Source organism: Microdochium trichocladiopsis (genome assembly GCF_020744255.1).
Source record: "Microdochium trichocladiopsis strain MPI-CAGE-CH-0230 chromosome Unknown B0I36scaffold_16, whole genome shotgun sequence".
Taxonomy (NCBI): domain Eukaryota; kingdom Fungi; phylum Ascomycota; class Sordariomycetes; order Xylariales; family Microdochiaceae; genus Microdochium; species Microdochium trichocladiopsis.
In genome coordinates, this window is record NW_025763559.1 from 534,970 (window position 1) to 552,531 (window position 17,562).

At 53.6% G+C, this 17,562-nt stretch overlaps 7 protein-coding genes across 7 annotated transcripts; 2 read left to right on the top strand and 5 right to left on the bottom strand.

Moving 5' to 3' along the window:
* Positions 1–142: 142 nt before the first annotated feature.
* B0I36DRAFT_378526 (alpha-N-methyltransferase NTM1) lies at positions 143–1,055 on the top strand (the record flags this gene model as incomplete). Its single annotated transcript, XM_046160698.1, has 4 exons — positions 143–218; positions 310–502; positions 561–897; positions 927–1,055. 4 exons carry the CDS (start codon positions 143–145, stop codon positions 1,053–1,055), a joined length of 735 nt encoding a protein of 244 aa, XP_046004392.1.
* Positions 1,056–4,125: 3,070 nt separating this feature from the next.
* B0I36DRAFT_356495 (uncharacterized protein) lies at positions 4,126–4,875 on the bottom strand (the record flags this gene model as incomplete). Its single annotated transcript, XM_046157641.1, has 2 exons — positions 4,126–4,427; positions 4,650–4,875. The coding sequence occupies 2 exons, from the start codon at positions 4,873–4,875 to the stop codon at positions 4,126–4,128; spliced, it is 528 nt and encodes a 175-aa protein (XP_046004393.1).
* Positions 4,876–5,672: 797 nt separating this feature from the next.
* Positions 5,673–8,117, bottom strand: B0I36DRAFT_436892 (uncharacterized protein; the record flags this gene model as incomplete). Its single annotated transcript, XM_046162865.1, has 2 exons — positions 6,789–8,117; positions 5,673–6,061 (listed from the first exon to the last, which is right to left on the bottom strand). Exons 1-2 carry the CDS (start codon positions 8,002–8,004, stop codon positions 5,673–5,675), a joined length of 1,605 nt encoding a protein of 534 aa, XP_046004394.1. The 5' UTR covers positions 8,005–8,117.
* A 287-nt stretch (positions 8,118–8,404) lies between these two features.
* On the top strand, positions 8,405–8,947 carry B0I36DRAFT_341557 (uncharacterized protein). Its single transcript, XM_046156019.1, has one exon. It carries the CDS (start codon positions 8,537–8,539, stop codon positions 8,849–8,851), a length of 315 nt encoding a protein of 104 aa, XP_046004395.1. The 5' UTR covers positions 8,405–8,536; the 3' UTR covers positions 8,852–8,947.
* Positions 8,948–10,071: 1,124 nt separating this feature from the next.
* B0I36DRAFT_257213 (uncharacterized protein) lies at positions 10,072–10,356 on the bottom strand (the record flags this gene model as incomplete). Its single annotated transcript, XM_046151003.1, has 1 exon — positions 10,072–10,356. A coding segment is annotated over one exon (285 nt), but the record flags the coding sequence as incomplete, so codon positions are not given.
* Positions 10,357–12,293: 1,937 nt separating this feature from the next.
* On the bottom strand, positions 12,294–13,538 carry B0I36DRAFT_401065 (uncharacterized protein; the record flags this gene model as incomplete). Its single annotated transcript, XM_046161695.1, has 1 exon — positions 12,294–13,538. One exon carries the CDS (start codon positions 13,536–13,538, stop codon positions 12,459–12,461), a length of 1,080 nt encoding a protein of 359 aa, XP_046004397.1. The 3' UTR covers positions 12,294–12,458.
* Positions 13,539–14,182: 644 nt separating this feature from the next.
* B0I36DRAFT_300261 (uncharacterized protein) lies at positions 14,183–16,287 on the bottom strand (the record flags this gene model as incomplete). Its single annotated transcript, XM_046152014.1, has 1 exon — positions 14,183–16,287. Exon 1 carries the CDS (start codon positions 16,208–16,210, stop codon positions 14,183–14,185), a length of 2,028 nt encoding a protein of 675 aa, XP_046004398.1. The 5' UTR covers positions 16,211–16,287.
* Positions 16,288–17,562: the final 1,275 nt, after the last annotated feature.

Genomic DNA, 17,562 nt, shown 5'->3' on the forward strand with positions numbered 1-17,562 from the left:
AGCTTCGATATCACGGTAGTCATCGCTGATGGGCATACTTTCCAACTCCCTACCAGCAAATCGCTCACATCGGACCACGGAGAGACCTTTCGTTCCGATTTACTCCATTCGAATTCAGAACTACTTCGTTTCGGGGCAAAAAATGGAATTTAATAATGTCTTGGACGGCCTACAAGGCCTAAGTCTCGATCCCGAGCGGCTTCTCTTCTGCCCAACAGGTGACAAGCACTGGCTTCTGCAGAAATTTGACGACGTACCCCGCTACCTCTTTCGTGTATACTCTCCGATGTCCCGCGGCACGACATATAGACACTGGGCAAAGTCCATGGGAAGGCGTTGATGCCGATATTAACGGCATGCTCGGTGGCATTCCTTCTATAAACGGATTTTCCAACGTCTCCAAAGTGGACCTTCAAGGTTCTCGCGGTTTTCTCGCGAAGCTCGGGATTGGCACGAAGAATGGTCGACGCACGGTTGAATTGGCGCTGGAGGGTGGGGCGGGGTAAGTGTTTGAGATGGGGAAACCTGTTGTGGTTGCTCATGCTGAACATGCGAGACAGTATTGGGAGGATCACGAAAGGTCTGCTTGTCGAAGTGGCAGATGCGGTCGATGTCATAGAGCCTGTTGCCAAGTTTGTCATCTCTTTGCAAGAGGTAAAAGGGGTAGGGAACGTTTTCAATGTCGGGCTAGAAGACTGGTGTCCCGCAGAGGGGATCTTGTACGACTTGATCTGGGTACAGTGGTGCGTGGGCTACCTAACCGACGAGCAGCTTGTGGCTTTCATGAAGCGGTGCAGGGCTGCGCTAAACCCTGACAGCGGAATCATGGTCATTAAGGAGAATTTGAGCACCAGTGGCTGTGATGCCTTCGATGAGGTCGACGGGAGTGTGACGAGGGTGAACTCGAGCTTTTTGAGTCTGTTCAGGAGGCAGGTTGGCGTACTATTCGAACCGAGACGCAGAGGGGGTTGGTCAGTCGACTTCCGAAGAAGCTTCTCCCCGTCCAATCTTACGCGCTGAGGCCCAAAGATATGATTGGCATGGGTTCCTCGTAATCGAAAAGGATGATGAAGAAGAAAGAAAAGTTGAAACGCGATTTTATTGTCTATCTTGCTACCTCTCACGATCCGACCCCCGGGGTCAACCGTCTGGTCTGGTACTGTGAGAGTTTTTGCCTCATCAGATACGTCAAGCCGTAGATAATAATGACTCTCAACGTGTCGTGTTCTCTTGGTGGGTATCGGCCGGTACCTCGCTTCCCAGATGCGGGAGATGCAGCACGCTGTACTGCTCCCGTGACTGCCAGGCTCAACATTGGCCGGAGCATAAACGCGAATGTAGCCGCAGCCGAATCTTCGATCGAAGTCAAGCCACAAGCGCTAACCAAGGGCCGATTCAGGATGTCGTTGACCCGTTCTCTCGGCTAGATCGCGGCACTTACCTACACGATCGTCCTGAGCAAGATGTATATAGGTTACTGATCGACACCTATCGGCTGCGTATGGACGACAATGAGAAATTCGAGGATTTTCGAGAGGTCGATTCGATTTACGCAGCGAAGGACAACGACGGTCAAAAGGGTTTCTTCCTTCCCTAACCATTATTGCCGGCGGAACTTGGCTGGCGCAGTCAAGTTCCCGGTGGGGAGCTCGGGCCAGGCCGGGGTGGCACGGGCCGGCGCAGTCAAGTTCCCTTACCCCAACGCAGTCAGGTTCCGCGCAGCCAAAACGGCTGAGGGTTAACTGCTAACCCCCAGGCTAACCCCAACTCCGGCCAGCGCCCCCGGGCCCGTGCACGCATTACAGCAGCCGCAGCCAGGGGAGCGGGCGATATCGCCAGGCCAGGGTACAGAAAAGGTTAAACGGGCGCGCTATGTAGGAAGAGAAATGAAAAAGCAAGCCACGCGACGCGGCAGGAGATACGAGGAGGAGGAGAGGACTACCCAGGGGTGGTCAGGTCAGGTAGGTACGAGGGTAGATGACCGGAACAGCTAGATAGAATAGATATAGATGTGAAATGCTAAGTCGCAAGCGCGAGAAATCACAGAACTACATACAATGCGGACGCGATAACAGACTCGTGAAAAGACAAACAATGGCAGCACCAGAGATCACGGACTCGGCTGTCTGGCTGTACGAGCCGGCGCGCGTTCTCATGTGCTTGTACTGCAAGGGAGCGATCCGGCCAGGCGTCAACGTCGCTCCGCACTTCCGGCAGGCGCACCAGATCCAGGGCGACGAGCTACGGCGCATTCGAGAGCTCACGAGCGCGATCGCAGAGGCAACAGCTAGCAGCGGCGGGCTAGTAGACCCGCAGTCGGCCGAGCTCCCGGCAGACGGTAGTAAGGCGATCGAGCAGCTCGCCGTCCAGGCCGGGCTCCGCTGCACGGCGTGCCGATATCTGACGACAAGCAGCAAGCGGATGTCGCGGCACTGGAACACGCAGCGCGCCGCCGGACAGCAGGAGCACGACAGACCCAGCAGCTGGGAGGGCGTAGCACTCCAGTCGTTCTCGTCGGCCAGGCAATTCACGCGATACTGGGTCGTGGACGCGCCGATCCCAGCACGAGAGGGCTCGAAAGAGGTGCCCGAACGGCCGGTCCGGGCGGAGCCAGAACCCAGCCGGGGCGCGGAGCCGAGCTGGGAGGCCCACATAGCGGCGTTCGAGACTAAGGTGGCCGCCGAAGAGGCGGAGCGGGGCCGGATAATCGACTACGAGGCCGGGGTCGACTTCGAGTCGCCGTGGGTCCACCAGATGGGCTGGGCGAAGCATCTAAAGGGCAAGAATATGGCGGAGCTACGGCGCGCGGCCGAGCCAGGTCTGTCGACGAAGGAGCTGGCTAAGCTAAGCTGGTCGGCCCGGAAGGAGAGAGAGGCTTCGGAAGTGGCACTCGTACGGCTAGGCCAGAGCTTCGACCGGGAGATCGAGCGGTGCAGCCGGCGGATCGGCCAGGTGCCCGTGGAGACGCTCTGCTGGCTGGTAAGCCGCGACCCGCACCGGCCGTCACCGCGGCCGTTCAGTATGAAGCAGGAAGCGCACACGATGGAGAAGTACCGGAACCACTGGCGGCGCTATCTCTGCTACTGCGTCCGGGTCTTCCGGCTCGGCCGTACGGAGGCGAGGAGGAAGCACCGGGTAAAGTTCACTCAGCTATCGGAACAATAAGTGGCACGGGTACACTGGGTGTATATCTAAGCTGCATATTACTTCAGGGTCCCTGCTTCTATTTGGACTGCACAGGTCTCAAGCTGTCTCCTCGACACAATTTCTCTTCGTTTTCTGATCTCCACCACCGAGCAGAAGGTCAAAGACCGTCCAGCAGCTTCAATCTCCTCCATGTCTCACCCATACCAGTAATTGCAAGGCACCTCCGGTACTGGTGTACGAGCGTCAAACTCTGCCTGCTCCCGAGAAAAAATATCTTTCCAAGCTCGTGTCTGATAGGTATCTTCCTTGTACGCATATTTCCAAGCCAGGTTAAGCTTTCGAGCTTTTCGAAGCAAGACTTCCGCGGTCTGTTGAGAAATAAATGCCATTGATGCAAGGACTACTGGATGTGGTGAACCCTGCGCCCAGGGAGATTGGGCGACAGCAGTGGGTCACAGCCCATGGGGCTACGTGAATCACATCACAGAATTGTGCAGTCTGTATGCAGGATCCTTGCAGCTGCATGCACCATCCGATTGACGAGCAGAGGTGCGGTTAACGCGCTTAAATACCCAACCGCGCTCGCCATACTGGAAGTTTATGCATGATTTAGTCTCACGAAGTCAATCCCTACTGCCAACGAAACCTCAGCCTTACTACTGCAGATCTTCAGCATTCCTTTCAGTTAAGCTTCGAGATGGACCACAATCAATCATTCCCCCGTAGCGACAACTTAGATCCCCTACACACATCCTGCAGCGGTCCCGTGTCTGTGGACACGAGGCAGACTTCCTCCAGTCCCTATGGAGCCATCTGACCTCAGTGTGGATGCTTACCGTAGTGGGATGGACCCGCCCATGCCGGCAGTGGTTCCACAAGGCTGCAGCAGTCTGCCCAGCGCTCTGGGCATCGAGACCCCTCCTCCGCGCAACTTCAAGTGCAGGTTCATTATTTGTTCCAGAAGCTTTCAAAAGAACATCAACGCAATAGACATGAGAAAACGTCAGTCAACTCCAAAAGCTGTTCCGCTATGAGGCGGTAGTGGGACTGACACAGGTACTCCCAGCGTCCACGAGAAAAGGCGAGACTTTCAGTGCGATTATTGCCAAAGGCGTTTCTCTCGAAACGACAATTTACGGGGGCATATAACTCGAACCCATAGCGAAGCCGAACGCTCAGACGAGGGTCCTGGTCGTTGTCACATCGTCGCGGACCCTCTCCACCTCGAAGGAGTGCCGAAGAGACGGTGGAGAGTGAAATACGCCGAATCGCAGGCCTGGCTTGTGGCAGGGTATTTCATGGTGAAGCGACGCAAGACCCATGGAATTCGTCGCACACAAGATTCTCTTGTGATCCCAGAAGGTGAGTGGATGTTCTGTGACCGTTCCGTCACCTATCGGCGCGCTGCGTAGAACATCCACCCTTCAGCGAGCTGGGATGCGAAGGATTAAGGGGCGCCGCCTTCGGGGTTCTGGAGGCTCATGCGCAGAAACAATGCTTACGGGAGAGCTTGTGGTAACTTGTTGCAACTGGGAGCGCCGCCCCACGGACAATTGGCCTGTCGCGAAACCTTGTGACTTTCTCAGGCGAGCTCGGTACTGCCAAGAGCATTTCAGCACCTGGATGAAAGGCAATCATGGCACTGGTGGAGGCAACTGGGTCCCAGACAGCAGAGCGGCGCCTCAGAGCTTGGGTTGTGGAAATGCTCATGTAGGCACAAGAGAACATACTTTCAGTTGTCACTTTTGCAACTGCCTCTCATCCACGAGAGCGTGCTAGTAGGGTCAAGCTGAAGGGGCAGGCCAACACTTGCGTCACTCTGCCACCGAGTCACCGCTGGGAAGTTCTCACCCCACGCTCCTCCATTTCCCCACGCCTTCTTGGCATCCTTGCTCACCCACTTGAAGTTGAGATCAGCACCCCGCATAAGATCATCGAAGTCATGCTGGGAAACCTAAAGATAAATGGCTTAAATCCGCCCACTTTTGTACCTGCGTCAGAGTACAGCCTGCGGTGCAGCATGATATGTACACCTTCAGATCGACCTCAGGTTGTAGTGGACATATGGGGGCCTATGGCTGTCCAGATAGCGCACATTAGTGCACCTACCCCGCTTTGACGTCCCCAAGGGCACCTACGTTAGCGTACTCAACCACTAAATGACGCCCGTGGGGCGGGTGGTTATTCTAGTCCAAACTATGAGGAGACTCTCCGCCCGACAATGGGAGACTATCAATGCTTTAGCAAACTTGCACCAGAGCCACCTCTGCCCGAGTCAAATTATGTACCCCAGCGTAATGCAGGTTGTGGTTATGGATGGCAAAGCAATGCTATTTGTGTAACTATCGCGCCTATAGACGCTGTCGTGAGAATTAGTTGAAGAGTGCTTCAAGCAGTCCTCGGTAGCCCCGTCGTGGGTTGCAGCTGCGCTGCCCAGGCGTCCTCAAATCCCACCTATTCCGAAGATGTGGAAAGTTGGCCAGTGCAGTTATTTGCCTCCGCGCTTCGAGGTCGCGAAGCGTTCGCTACAACTTGCCACTGAAATTGCCCAGAGTCCATCCTGTCACCAAAGCTCCGAAGCCGTCGTACAAGCACACGATGATCATGTCGCGTTTCCCCTGTTTCTCGAGCCCTGAAACGAATAGCAGTCGGAGCATGGAAACAAAAGCAAGGAACAGGCGGACAGGTACGCTTGCATGGACCAGCTGGTTCGACTCGATAGGTGTGCAGACACTTGTGACCAGGTAGGAGGAACCAAGAGCCACGAAAAGAATCCCACGCAGGCCGTGATCGGTAGTCTCGTATGTTGTATCTGTTGCCGCATTAGCCGTATCTATTTTCGTGCTTTTGTCGGGACTTTTGCGAGGTCGCGGGGGAGCAATGATATCTTTGAGTCCCAGGCCTATTGTTATGGCTATGTGGACAACCATTATAGGTGGAATATCGATAGAACTGATGATGGTGGTTGACAATGTCGAGTCATCCTGGCAACCCATCCTTACAATGCCACTATCGGGAGCTTGGTGTTGTTTGGTGTTGGTCGTGTGAAGATGCGCATTATTGATTTCCATATAGTGCATGTAAAGCCGCTATACTTGATATTCCTGACGAGGAAGAGTTTATGTTCGCAAAACCCATAAGGCTGATGGTACAAGAGTAATGGAGAAAATGTAGGGATCAGAGCCAATACGATCGGTCATGTTTGGAGATACTTTGTTTGCCACGTAAATAAGCAGCTTCTTTAAAGTACATGCGATCGTCACGGTTACTTGCTACGCCCGCTTAAACAAGGGGCGTAGAGGTACTTCGACAAGCACTAGAATAATATGGGACGCCTGTATTACCGGAGCCTTATGGGTTTTGTGAACATAGGGAGTGATCACAAGAATTACATGGAGTACCCTTACAGGTATCCTTACAGGTACCCTTACAGGGCACCTTCGATCCCCTAATAGCTTGCTCCACAGGGCCCCTTACCAGCACACTCGAGGCAGTCGGGTCCCTCCCCTCGCACATCGTGTCTTAGCAGCAATCTTTTTTTTGAGCATATCGGTGCAACAACATTCACCCTCAACTGGGACACGGGCTTCTCATAGGTGGTGCATACTGATATAGAGTGACTCGCTGGTGCTAGGGCTCACCTCCGCTACAAGGACCTGACCTAATCATCCTGCTTATGTGCCTGCTAACGATCGTGTCACAGTCCGCCAGGACTTTCCCTCTGCCAGCTGCCAGGACGCTCCTCAGCGTCGCCCCGAGACGAGCACGATCGCGGGGCCACGGCGAGATGCCGGCCTGCTCGAGCGCTAAAGCATTTGCCCTGCCGTGGCCTGGTAGTGGATTGTACGTAACGGTGGGTAGGCCAGACATCATGGCCTCCCAAATTGCCATCCCCCCAGCATTGTGCACCATGACGTGGGAGACGGCAATAATCTCGGCAATGTCTTCCCGCCAGCCCAGTGCTGTCACCTGCGAATATGGTTTTAGGCGCTTTCGTAACTTGTCATTCCTCCCACAGAGAACCAGAAGCCGAGCAGTGTCCATTTCTCTCAGAATGTCTTGCACAGTGCCGACGATATTACCGATGCCCAGCGACCCAGCGGCTAGTATGATCACTGGGGCTGTGGAGCAGAGCCTTAGGCTTTCTTTCAGTCTGCAGCGAGTGAGGTCGTGTATAGGCTCTCTGAACCGCGGCCGGACCAACGGGGCTATGACTGTAGCATCGTGTCCATAACTCCTACAAGCCAGGGCTGCTATACTGGCAGGTACGAGATTCAGGCTGACAGAGTGGTGCAGCAGTAGCGGATGTATTCCTGCATCACAGTGATACGACGCGATCGGTACGTCGTGCTTGGCTCGGTCCTTGAGTCTGCCAGCAATCTGGGTCGCAATGGCGTGCGTCGTGACAATGGCCTTCTTGTCTTGTATCCACTCCAGCACTCGACGATCTGAAGCGGTCCATAGTAATACCTGCATCATCCACGAGGACTCGACCTCCCAGGCTACCAAAAGCCAACTAAAGAGTAAAGGGCCGAAGGTGACTAGAGGCGCATAAAATTCTCTAAGCATGATTCTGATCAAGATGGGTAGAGCGTCGAGGATGTCATGGTATTCGGTGCTGACACCATCGTTTTCAAGGCGCCGTTGAAGCTCCAGGGCTGCAGAGGTATGGCCTGATCCAATGCTTGCCCCGATCACCACTACCTGAATGGGGAGGAAGGGCTTAGCCTCGATATCGTGGTCCCCGCTGAGGCGACTAGAAATCATTATGAGTTGGGTCGTGGGAAGGTCCGAACGGCGTGAGACAATCACTCTCTGACGGAAGCATAGATGTCGTAAAGGGATCCGAAACAACATGACATTGGCATTGATCAAAGGGTTCTATAAGGGTTGCTGGGAACTAATACTGGCTCTTTTGTATAACACAAGCAAAAGAAACGCGTTTCCAAACAAACAAAGTCTTATTCGTTTGCTTAGTAGCGGCGCTGCTCTCCCCTTCAGAGTACTGTATCGGGAGTGATCACGAAGATTGCATGGAGTACCCTTACATGGCCCCTTACACGGCCCCTTACAGATACACTTACAGGTACCCTTACAGGGCCCCTTCGATCTCCATAGGCCCCCTTGCAGCCTGCCAGCAACTTTCTGGAAACTTAGCGTGCCGTGTGCACCGTCTCATACAGTATCCGCCATTGAAATCTGAGCCTTGGTCTCTTTTTGTCTCTTACTGCGCTTTTATGAAATTGGAAATATATAAGGACGAGACGCCGGTGGTATATTGCAATGATACGCAGGCCTTAGACAACACGAATCCTTGAAACATTCACCCCTGTTACAAAGCAGAAGTCCCCATTATATCAGTCGCTGCAGGAATTCCGTACTCGGCAACATGCGCCTCTCAAGTTCTACTATACTTGTGCTACCTCTGCCCCTCCTCGGCTGTTTGGCTTTCCCTGCAGGATCTGGGCAGAATCTCCTTGAGAGCGAGCGCCGAGAATCTCTTTCGAGGGTCGATAGGCCACCCTTTGTAGCAACACGTGCGATTTCGCCAAGCATCGCAAACAATTACCTTCCGGTTATCAAGAGAGGCGAGGAGGTGCCCCATCTCGAAGGCCGACCTGTGGTTAAGAGAGGCGAAGAGGTTGCCCACGTCGGAGGTGGACCAATCGATAAACGCAGTCCATCCATCTGGCATGTGCACTAGATTATTCCCCCCGGAGAGATCGCTGGAGATTATTAAGCCAAGGCTGGTCATCATGATGCGCTGGACAAATTGCGCCGCCATTCTCTCGAACATCAGTGGAAGAGACTCTGCCTAAATCAAGTCTCGAAGACTGGAATCAGACTACGACAAAACTCACAGTGCAACCAAATCTACTTCTTAACAACAGGGCACGATCTTCTGCCCTTTCTTATATTGAGCGCTTACTTATGCTTCATCTTCTCATTCGTGTATCTAGACTTCACATACTAGAGAAGACCTTATTGTAACCTCAATCGACGATCGCTCCCCATATAGTCAACATTAGGACCACACTTAATAGCCCAATTCAAGTGCGAAACTGCTGTGCGACGTGACGCCAGCTGAATGAGGGCGTGATTGATGGGCTAGCCCAACAAGGGCGGTGCTTTTTGAACCCGCCCAATCTTGCAAAGACTTCGCATCTGAATGAACATCTTCCTCAATCAGGTTGCCTCGCCATATATAGAGGCGCCCGAAGGACTTCGCGCCTGGATGGTACTCTCTGCCGTCGCCATAATTAGCTCTATTGCTTTTCTTGTTTGTAGCTTCTCATTACTGCTGCGGCTTCGACCCCCCTCCTCCCCCCCCTTCTCGACACCCTCGCACACAACTGGCGGCTAGCAATTATACCCGACTTTTCATCCCTCAGACCCTTTTGACGCCTACGAATAGAGCGAGTCCAGCGTCTGCTGAACAAGCTGCTTAGCCCGCATCTGGTCGTATCCACTCAGCAAGGGCTGACAAAACCTGACGAGAAACGCCGCCGCATCACGTACTTGTTCCTCAGGCCGTCCTTCCTCGTGTAGTTCCGTGATCCCATAGCACAGGACATCCCTGCAGAGGTTAAAATTTGTGCATGTGTTTCCGTAGTAGGGACGGATATGAGAGCTCCGCATGAGCGGGAGAATGGCGTTGATGCGGTCTCTGCGGTGCTTGCATTGGAGCTGGGAGGATATCTGCAGAGCGTCGTAAAGGAGGAAGCCCTGCGGCTGTCCCGTTTGGCCGGCCTCTAAGGATTGACGTGTGTCGTCCCAGGCTCTCTTGATTTTGAGCATGCTGAGCATAAGCTGAAATGGGTGCATGGTGGGACACTCGTGCTGGATGAGTTGTGCAACAGCATCCACATCCTGCAACTCGCTCCATTTTATGATGTCGTCGTTGACGCATATCAGGACGTTCCCAGCCAGGATAAGCTCAGGCACCACAAATAGTCGCGTCCAGTAGGGATTGCTGGTAATGTGTCGCAAAACGTGGGGTTGTAGTTCGTGGAGGCCGATCCCCACTCTTTGTGCGGAACGAACCGGGGTACGACGAGAAGGACGACGGCCATCTCTGCCGAGCCAGACTATGATCTGAGCAGCCTTTTCATAGACCATGGGAATTAGCGGGAGCTGCTTCTGAAGTTCTGGAGGCGAAGCCTGGTCAATACAAAGCGCGTCGGCGAAGAGAAGGCCGTCGTTCCCCATGACTTGCGCGCATGGAGCAGACTGGAGAAATTGCCAGAGGTTCTCGTGGATCACGTATCGGGCGCCATCGATTGTGATTTTCCGGCGTGGAGAAAGGCCTAATCTGGTTTCTCTGTGGCCCTCCCACGCGTATGATAGGGCAGCATAGTTCGTGTTGGCCAGGTCGGTAGTGGGCACTTTCAAAGTCGTGAAGCTAAGCCTGGATCCACCGCGAGCCTTGCCACGGCGACGACCCTGTTCCAGAACAGCCAGCTTGAGCAACTGGATATAGGTCTTGTCGTCCGCTACAGAATGATATTTCAGAGATGGTGGCATGGAAGCTAGAAAGGTGCAGAGCGCATACGCGCGAAGCGCCGCGGCAGCCGTGAAAACAAATAGTGACTGGATACTTGCGGCCAGGAACGTGGCGCTCCAATGGTCGAGCATGGCCACGATCGACGAGGTGGCTGCTAAGGAGGTCGCGTTCTTACTGGCATAAAATGGAGCAGCGCTATGCTCGAGATGATGATATAGATTTGCAAGATGGGCAGTCTGCTACTGGTATTTATGATACCGGATGCAGAGGAAAGCGCGAGGAGGGTGACAGCTGAGGTGGGGCGCCCGGGGCTTGGCGCTGGTTGCGAGTGACGTTCGTGACGTAGCTGGCTTGACCTTTCGGCGGTAGGCCCGCGGGTGGGTCGCGCGGTCCCGGGAATTCCAAGGGTCCAGCTCTGGCGCCAAGCCTGCTCGCCCAGCTGTGGCTTTCTCCCCAGAGAAGCAATGCACTGCCACAGCTGGCGCACACTGCCACAGCTGGCGCCACACTTCCAGGTCCTGGACTTTTCTGCCATGAACTTGGCTGAAATCGTGGGGCGATTTGGTGAACAGACTGCTCGTCTTTACAGACGCCCAGCACCCATGCGTGCACGACATGCCCAGCACGAGCGGCACACGGGCGGCCTCCGGCAACCATCATCCAGCACCTCGCTCGGCGGCCGCGATGTCTCATGTAAACTGACGTATGGTTCCATGATTTCCAAGCGCGATGTGGCGTTTCCCGAATGGTCTTAGCGCTCCTCAGTCGTGGCTCAGTCAGGGCTCAGTCGAAGCTCCTGCCGGCCCCTGGTCGACTAGTTTTATGCAGAGATTAATGCACACTTCAGGCCTAACGGTTCATCGAACCGTAATATCCGTCAGGTGGCTAACGGTACTCCTGTCCGTCCTGCTCAGACCGCTCGGGGTACCTCCTATGTAACTATTTTTCAATGCGTGCTGGGTACTCAGTGGGTACCTGAGGCCCGCCCCCCTCTTACCAGCTCCCGGCCGGATCTGTTCCCTCAGCCACACTGCATAAGTTGCAGTTGTGCATAAAACCCCTCCGTTATGCCCCAGCCGCGTAACGGCCTGCCAAAGCAACGTTTGAGCAGATAACTAACGGAAGGCCAACTCGAATTGTTCAATGGCTGATGACAATCCCTGTTGCCGCTTGCACATCTCATAATGTCGCCCCACGCGGATCTTGTTTCAACGGTAAACTCATGAATGCTCGCTTTCCTTGCGCGCTTTTTGTGCGGGTATGAATTGTTCGGATGTTTGCTGAACACGATTAGCTATGCCCCAAAGAGAGGCCTTCGAGAACGCTCAAGAAACTGATAAGGACGAGCCAAGCCGGAGAAAGGCAGAGGGGGTGAGCGTGCACGAGTTCGAGCCAGACTGGAGCGACCAACGCGCAGTCAGAAGTCAGCGGTTAGATCGACGAGGGCCACTTCTCAGAATCAAAGCAATGTAGAAGAGCTCTTCGTGCCGTACGAGAGTTGAGAGTGTTCCAGTAGCATCCTTGGTTTTCGCTCACTAGTGCAGCTTCGGAAGAGCAGCGTATCGAATTGTCGGCACGAAAGGCGGAGTTCCACTGCCCTGAATTTGCGCGACAGCACTTGACCACTCGCACGAATGATAGCGCCAATTCTTCTACATGGACGTCGGAAAATGAAGTTGCAAGCAAGCTTGCTGAGCTCAGCCTAAACAAGATCGTCTGGCTTACAGATTAATAGTCTTGTCAGCCTAATGACGCCAGCAGTCGCTCATTATATGTCTCTAGGTTTACTTGAGTTGTGAACAGGAATCTACCTGCTGCGCTTGCTGTCCTTGCCTTTGGACTCCTTGCCCTTGCCCTTGCCCTTGCCCTTGATGTCCTTGCTCTTGCCCTTGCTGTCCTTGTCCTTGCCCTTTTTCTCCTTGCCTTTGGACTCTTTGCTCTTGCGCTCCTTGCACTTGCTCTCCTTGCCCTTGCTCTCCTTGCCCTTGCCCTTGCTCTCATTCTCGTGGCCTTCATGCTTATGCGGAAACTTAGAAGGTCCTGGCTCGTAGGAATCACGATTCGTATAGGTCGAGAGACTAGGGCCGGGGGCTGTGACGCTGGAGTAGTTGTCGTCATCGTACTCAAAGTCGCTATCGTCAGAGTCATCATCATCGCCGTCAGAGTCAGAGTCATCGTCGCTGTTTTGCTCATAGTAATTGGCGGCGGTGGTGCCAATCCTTAATTGCTGAAATCCATATTCCAGCAGGAAACTGTCACTAAGGTCATGTCCGACAGTACTGTGAGTGCTGTGTGTCTGCTCAGAGGAGGCAGCTGCCAGGTCGTCTACGGACAGGTTGTCGAATGCCATCCCAAAATTCCCAGCACTATCCACTATCCGGGTTGGTAGCTGTAAGTTGGAAGAGCCCGCTGTAATAGGATCATCCGATAAGGTCCTTTGGTGGGATGGATAAGAGACTCGAGCATTCCGATCGACGGATGAGTATGCATCGGTAGAATATGTGTTGTCGGCCACGTCTTCTGGAGGTATCTCACGGCGGGTCGATCTTGAAGCGAATGGGTCACCTGAACGAATCGATGGGAGTTGCTCATAGAAGAGAGAAGAGGCATCAGCCGTGTGATCAGGTACATAGTCCGGATGGGTTGGTGCATAATCGCTCGGGTCCAAATCTCGAGCTACATTAGCCCGGCTCGGATAGTAGGCTCGTCCACATGTACAGCGCTTGCAGATCTTCCAGCCTAGGGAGGAGTCATGGGAGGGTGCTTGACAGATCTCGAAGTAATCTGGGCACCGGCGACATTGGGTGTCTTGGTCATGTCTTGCGTGCACAGCCTTTGGGTGACCGCAATATTCACAATGGCCAGGACGGCCTGAGTTCGATGACATGATGGTTGGCGTTGAAGTACCGCAGAGTTGATGATAGTTTATGATGCCAATACACCATGTACCAAGGCTCAATGTTTATACCTTTCCAGCAAGTCCTCATCTCCTTACTCCTCACAATCTCACCAACATCTTCCAGGGTTTCAGCCGTTCCGAGCTCACATCATGTTGGTTGGGAATGACAGCCAAGCCCTTCTCGATTTGCCCATGTGGCTGGCTGATGTGCAGAGGGGGTTGTGATTGCGGACATCCGGATACGGTATCCGCTGCATGCTGATTGCTGTCAAGAGGGATGGACCAATTGCAGAGTGCCAACTTGGCCGGCGGCGCTTAATTTACCTGCACGAACCGCATGAGTTCGTGCAGGCCAGGATGAGAATGCTACCCTAGGGATTAGGCTGCCTGTTTGATTGCCAAGTACAACTTCACATGCACGCCGTGACTCCCGGTGTAGACCGTGAACATGACTGCTTGCCATCTTCTGCAGCCTGTTTTGGCAGGACCAACCATGCAGTCCAAACAACTGCCACGTAGCTTTCTGTTGCAGGATTCGACACTGATACCGGCCAGTCCTTCTCAGCCGCCCTCCTTTTGAGACACAGTTTTGTCGTCAATGTGAGATGGTTTACTCATACGCGGGACTTGATCTAATCCAATCCTCTCCATCTTTTCAACCACCGATGATGCTTGGTCAATCCAGGAATAGACACGTAATCGAAAGATCTTTCCCCACGATAAGTCATCATGCTGAAGTCAAGCATCTGTAGGGTTGCGCGCTTGGACGCCGCCGTATTTGCGCTTCGCTCACTCGGTGTAATGTTAGGCTTTCCGAAATGGAAGTCGAGATTATCATCGGGCGCCACATAACCCTTTTGCTCTTGCCGAAAACCTCGTTCGACACCAGATGCCCCCCGCCATTGCCAGCACACATATTGACGAGCAAAGGGATGCTTTAGATAGTCGTAAAGGTCAATTTCTATGCCGGTCTTGTCCATGGGAGAGAATGGCTTCCAGGCGAAGAGAATCAAGTACTGATCTGAGAGCCGGAAATTCAGTCGTCTTTGAAATATTTCGGCTCTGTCGTAGATTCCGTCTGGGAGCTGAGATTCGCACGGTACATCCCAGAAAGACTGCGGAGAGCGAGTCCATGCGGATACCGTAATATCTGGAGGACCCCCGAGTGGAAGGGCTTTTCCCTCTGTAAGACTCCGGAGAAAGTACCTGATTCTGTCCAGGATTTTGACATCTCCTAGGAGAAACACCCCAAGCCAAAGGACTGCTGCGAGAGGGCGGCGAGCAGCGAAGATCCGGGCCAACTGCCCTACGTCCCTTTTGGCAATGACTGGTTCCAGAACGTCCAGAGTTGAGTTGAGCCAGGAACTCGTGACATTGCACGCAACGGAGGGCTGCCAGAAAACGCTCCATAGTATAGAGCCGAATGAGAGAGGCTGCAAACTGAGAGTCATATAGTATGGAAGATGATCGAAGTATCTGAGAAGTATCTCGTCACAGTCGTCTGACAGATTGGCGGACTTGCGAGATTTGATCGATGCGAGCGGTGGCAGTTGCGGAACAAGGCCGGCGTATCGATAGTACGGAATGGCTAGTGCCGCGATGAATGACGATTCAAGTGCTGGCATGGTGGCGTCCGAGTGACGTAGGTCGTACAAGAAACAGAGTTCTTTGAGTAATAGCAAGGCTTCTTCTGAGTCCGGAGCCTGCACGTCGACTAGCTCTGGTCGAGGCCGAGAGGCTGGCGGACGAGTGATGCGGGGTGCTGTTGAACAAATGAGAGCCCAGGGAGGTAAGCCGCATTCCTGTGAAGTTGTCCACCCCATCGTAGGGGCCAGTAAGGCACACAGCCACCTTTCCAAGCTGTCAGAAGCATCAGAGGGAAGACGAAAGGCTGGCAGGCCGGAGGACGTTGCCTCTGGCTGCGGTTCGACGAGGTGCTCGGTGTAAGTCACGCGGTAACCCTGACGCTCAATAAGGGACGCACAGAGAATGTATGACCAGCAGAATATTAGGACCGTGAGACCGTTTGGAGCTGGTTCTGTACTTATGCCATCTACGTGCCCGAAGAAGCTCGAGTCCTGTCGCTCTGCGATAGAGGCTCGAACTGGTTCTTCGCAAAGGAGATGGAAGCGTTTTCTAGCACCTGCGGTGAGCTTCCCTTTTTTGTTGAGATCGGATACGTGCCAAATTGGCTGCCCCTCCAAAATTGACCGTCCCTTCGAGTTTTTGGGGATCTCGCGTGGAATAGCCGGAATGTCGCCCAGTATCCTGGGGGTGTCGAAAAATCCAGCGGGCCAGCCGTTTGCGTTGGCCACGAACGCCCTCCATGTCGATTGAGCGTCGTCCCAGGTCTCATCCATCATGCTTTGTTCCGGAAGAAGGGGATCTCCGACTTGACCTTCCAGGGCGCAATCAATTGAATCGATACTGGTATTGTCGCAGCCGACATCTTCGCGCGCAGGCCTCGGAGATGGTCTCTGAGATGGCTTTTGAGATGGTCTCTGAGATGACGTCCGAGGTGGCTTTCGACGTGGCTTTGGAGGTGGGTGTTCGATTGAAGTTGTGCTGGGCCGTCGCTGTTTTCGCTCTTTTGCTATTTTGGCCCATAGCTCGTCGATGGCCTGAGCATGATCATCTGAAGCTAGTGGTGGCTCCATCATTAATGTCGTCGCATGCCCAGAATTGGGTGTGGCGGGCCTTGTCTGACGTCAAAGATTGATTCAAGAAGCAAGAAAGCCGAAGCTTTATGAAGGGGCGAAACTCGCATCCACGCGCCTGGCCACGCGCGCTCACGTGAATGTGTCTGTGCCGCGCTGGGGCGATGCATCCGATTGGGCCCCGCAGTGCCAGAAATAACAACTCTCCGGCATTCTCTCCAGGCTCATCAGGTACTGTACCCGCTCGATATCACCCAACAGGTATCATCTATGATTGACTCATTATGCAGATATTGTCGACCCCAGAATCTCATCGAATCGATGAGAGCAACGTGTGTGCACACTGATGCTTGTTTTAGAAGCACCAGGACCCGCAAGTAACAGCGCTTACGAGAACCCGACGCAACTAATGGCACAGTCTAGCGCTCCGTCCCCTGCCATTGCCCTTACAGACCCCGTACCAGCGGCATGAAACAGTCGTCCACTCTCGCGCACGCACCATCAATGCTTCGCAGGCAGAATAGTTGCAGGCCAGATAGCAGCCACTGAGTGCAGCCGCCTTACATGTCAAATTGTTTCCTCACAGCAAGCATGCAGTGGAACATCTGGCGTCCACTTCGCAAGGTGTCTGGCAACAAAGTGTAGACAGCATTGCATCCCTGAAGAGAGAAGCTACAATTTAAAAAAAATAATAGAGCTAATTATGGCAACGGCAGAGAGCACCATCCAGGCGCTCAGTCCTTCGGGCGCCTCCATATATGACGTGACAACCTGATTGTGGAAGATATTCATTCCGATGCGAAGTCTTTGCAAGATTGGGCAGGTTCAAAAAGCACCGCCCTTGTTGGGTTAGCCCGTCAGCCACGGCCTCATTCAGCTGGCGTCACGTCGCACAGCAGTTTCGCACTTGAATTGGGCTATGGACTGTAGTCCTAATATTGACTATGTGGGCAGCGATCGTCGATTGAGGTTACAACAAGGTCTTCTCTAGTATGTGAAGTCTCAATACATGAATGAGAGGATGAAGCATAAGTAAGCGCTCAATATAAGTAAGGGCAGAAGATCATGCCCCGTTGTTAAGAAGTAGATTTGGTTGCACTATGAGTTCTGTCGTAGTCTGATTCCAGTCTTTGAGACTTGAAGATTGAGGGAGAGTCTCGCCCTCTGATGTTTGAGAGAATGGCGGCGCAATTTGTCCAGCGTATCACGATGACCGGCTTTGGCTTAATAACCTCCGGCAATCTCTCCAGGGGGGATGATCTGGTGCACATGCTGGATGGATGGACTGCGTTTATCGATTGGTCCACCTCCGACGTGGGTAACCTCCTCGTCTCTCTTGACGACAGGTCGTCCTT

Bases quoted from the DNA above. Each gene is read 5' to 3' on its own strand.
- B0I36DRAFT_341557 (XM_046156019.1), top strand. From the start codon at position 8,537: ATGCGCCTCTCAAGTTCTACTATACTTGTGCTACCTCTGCCCCTCCTC.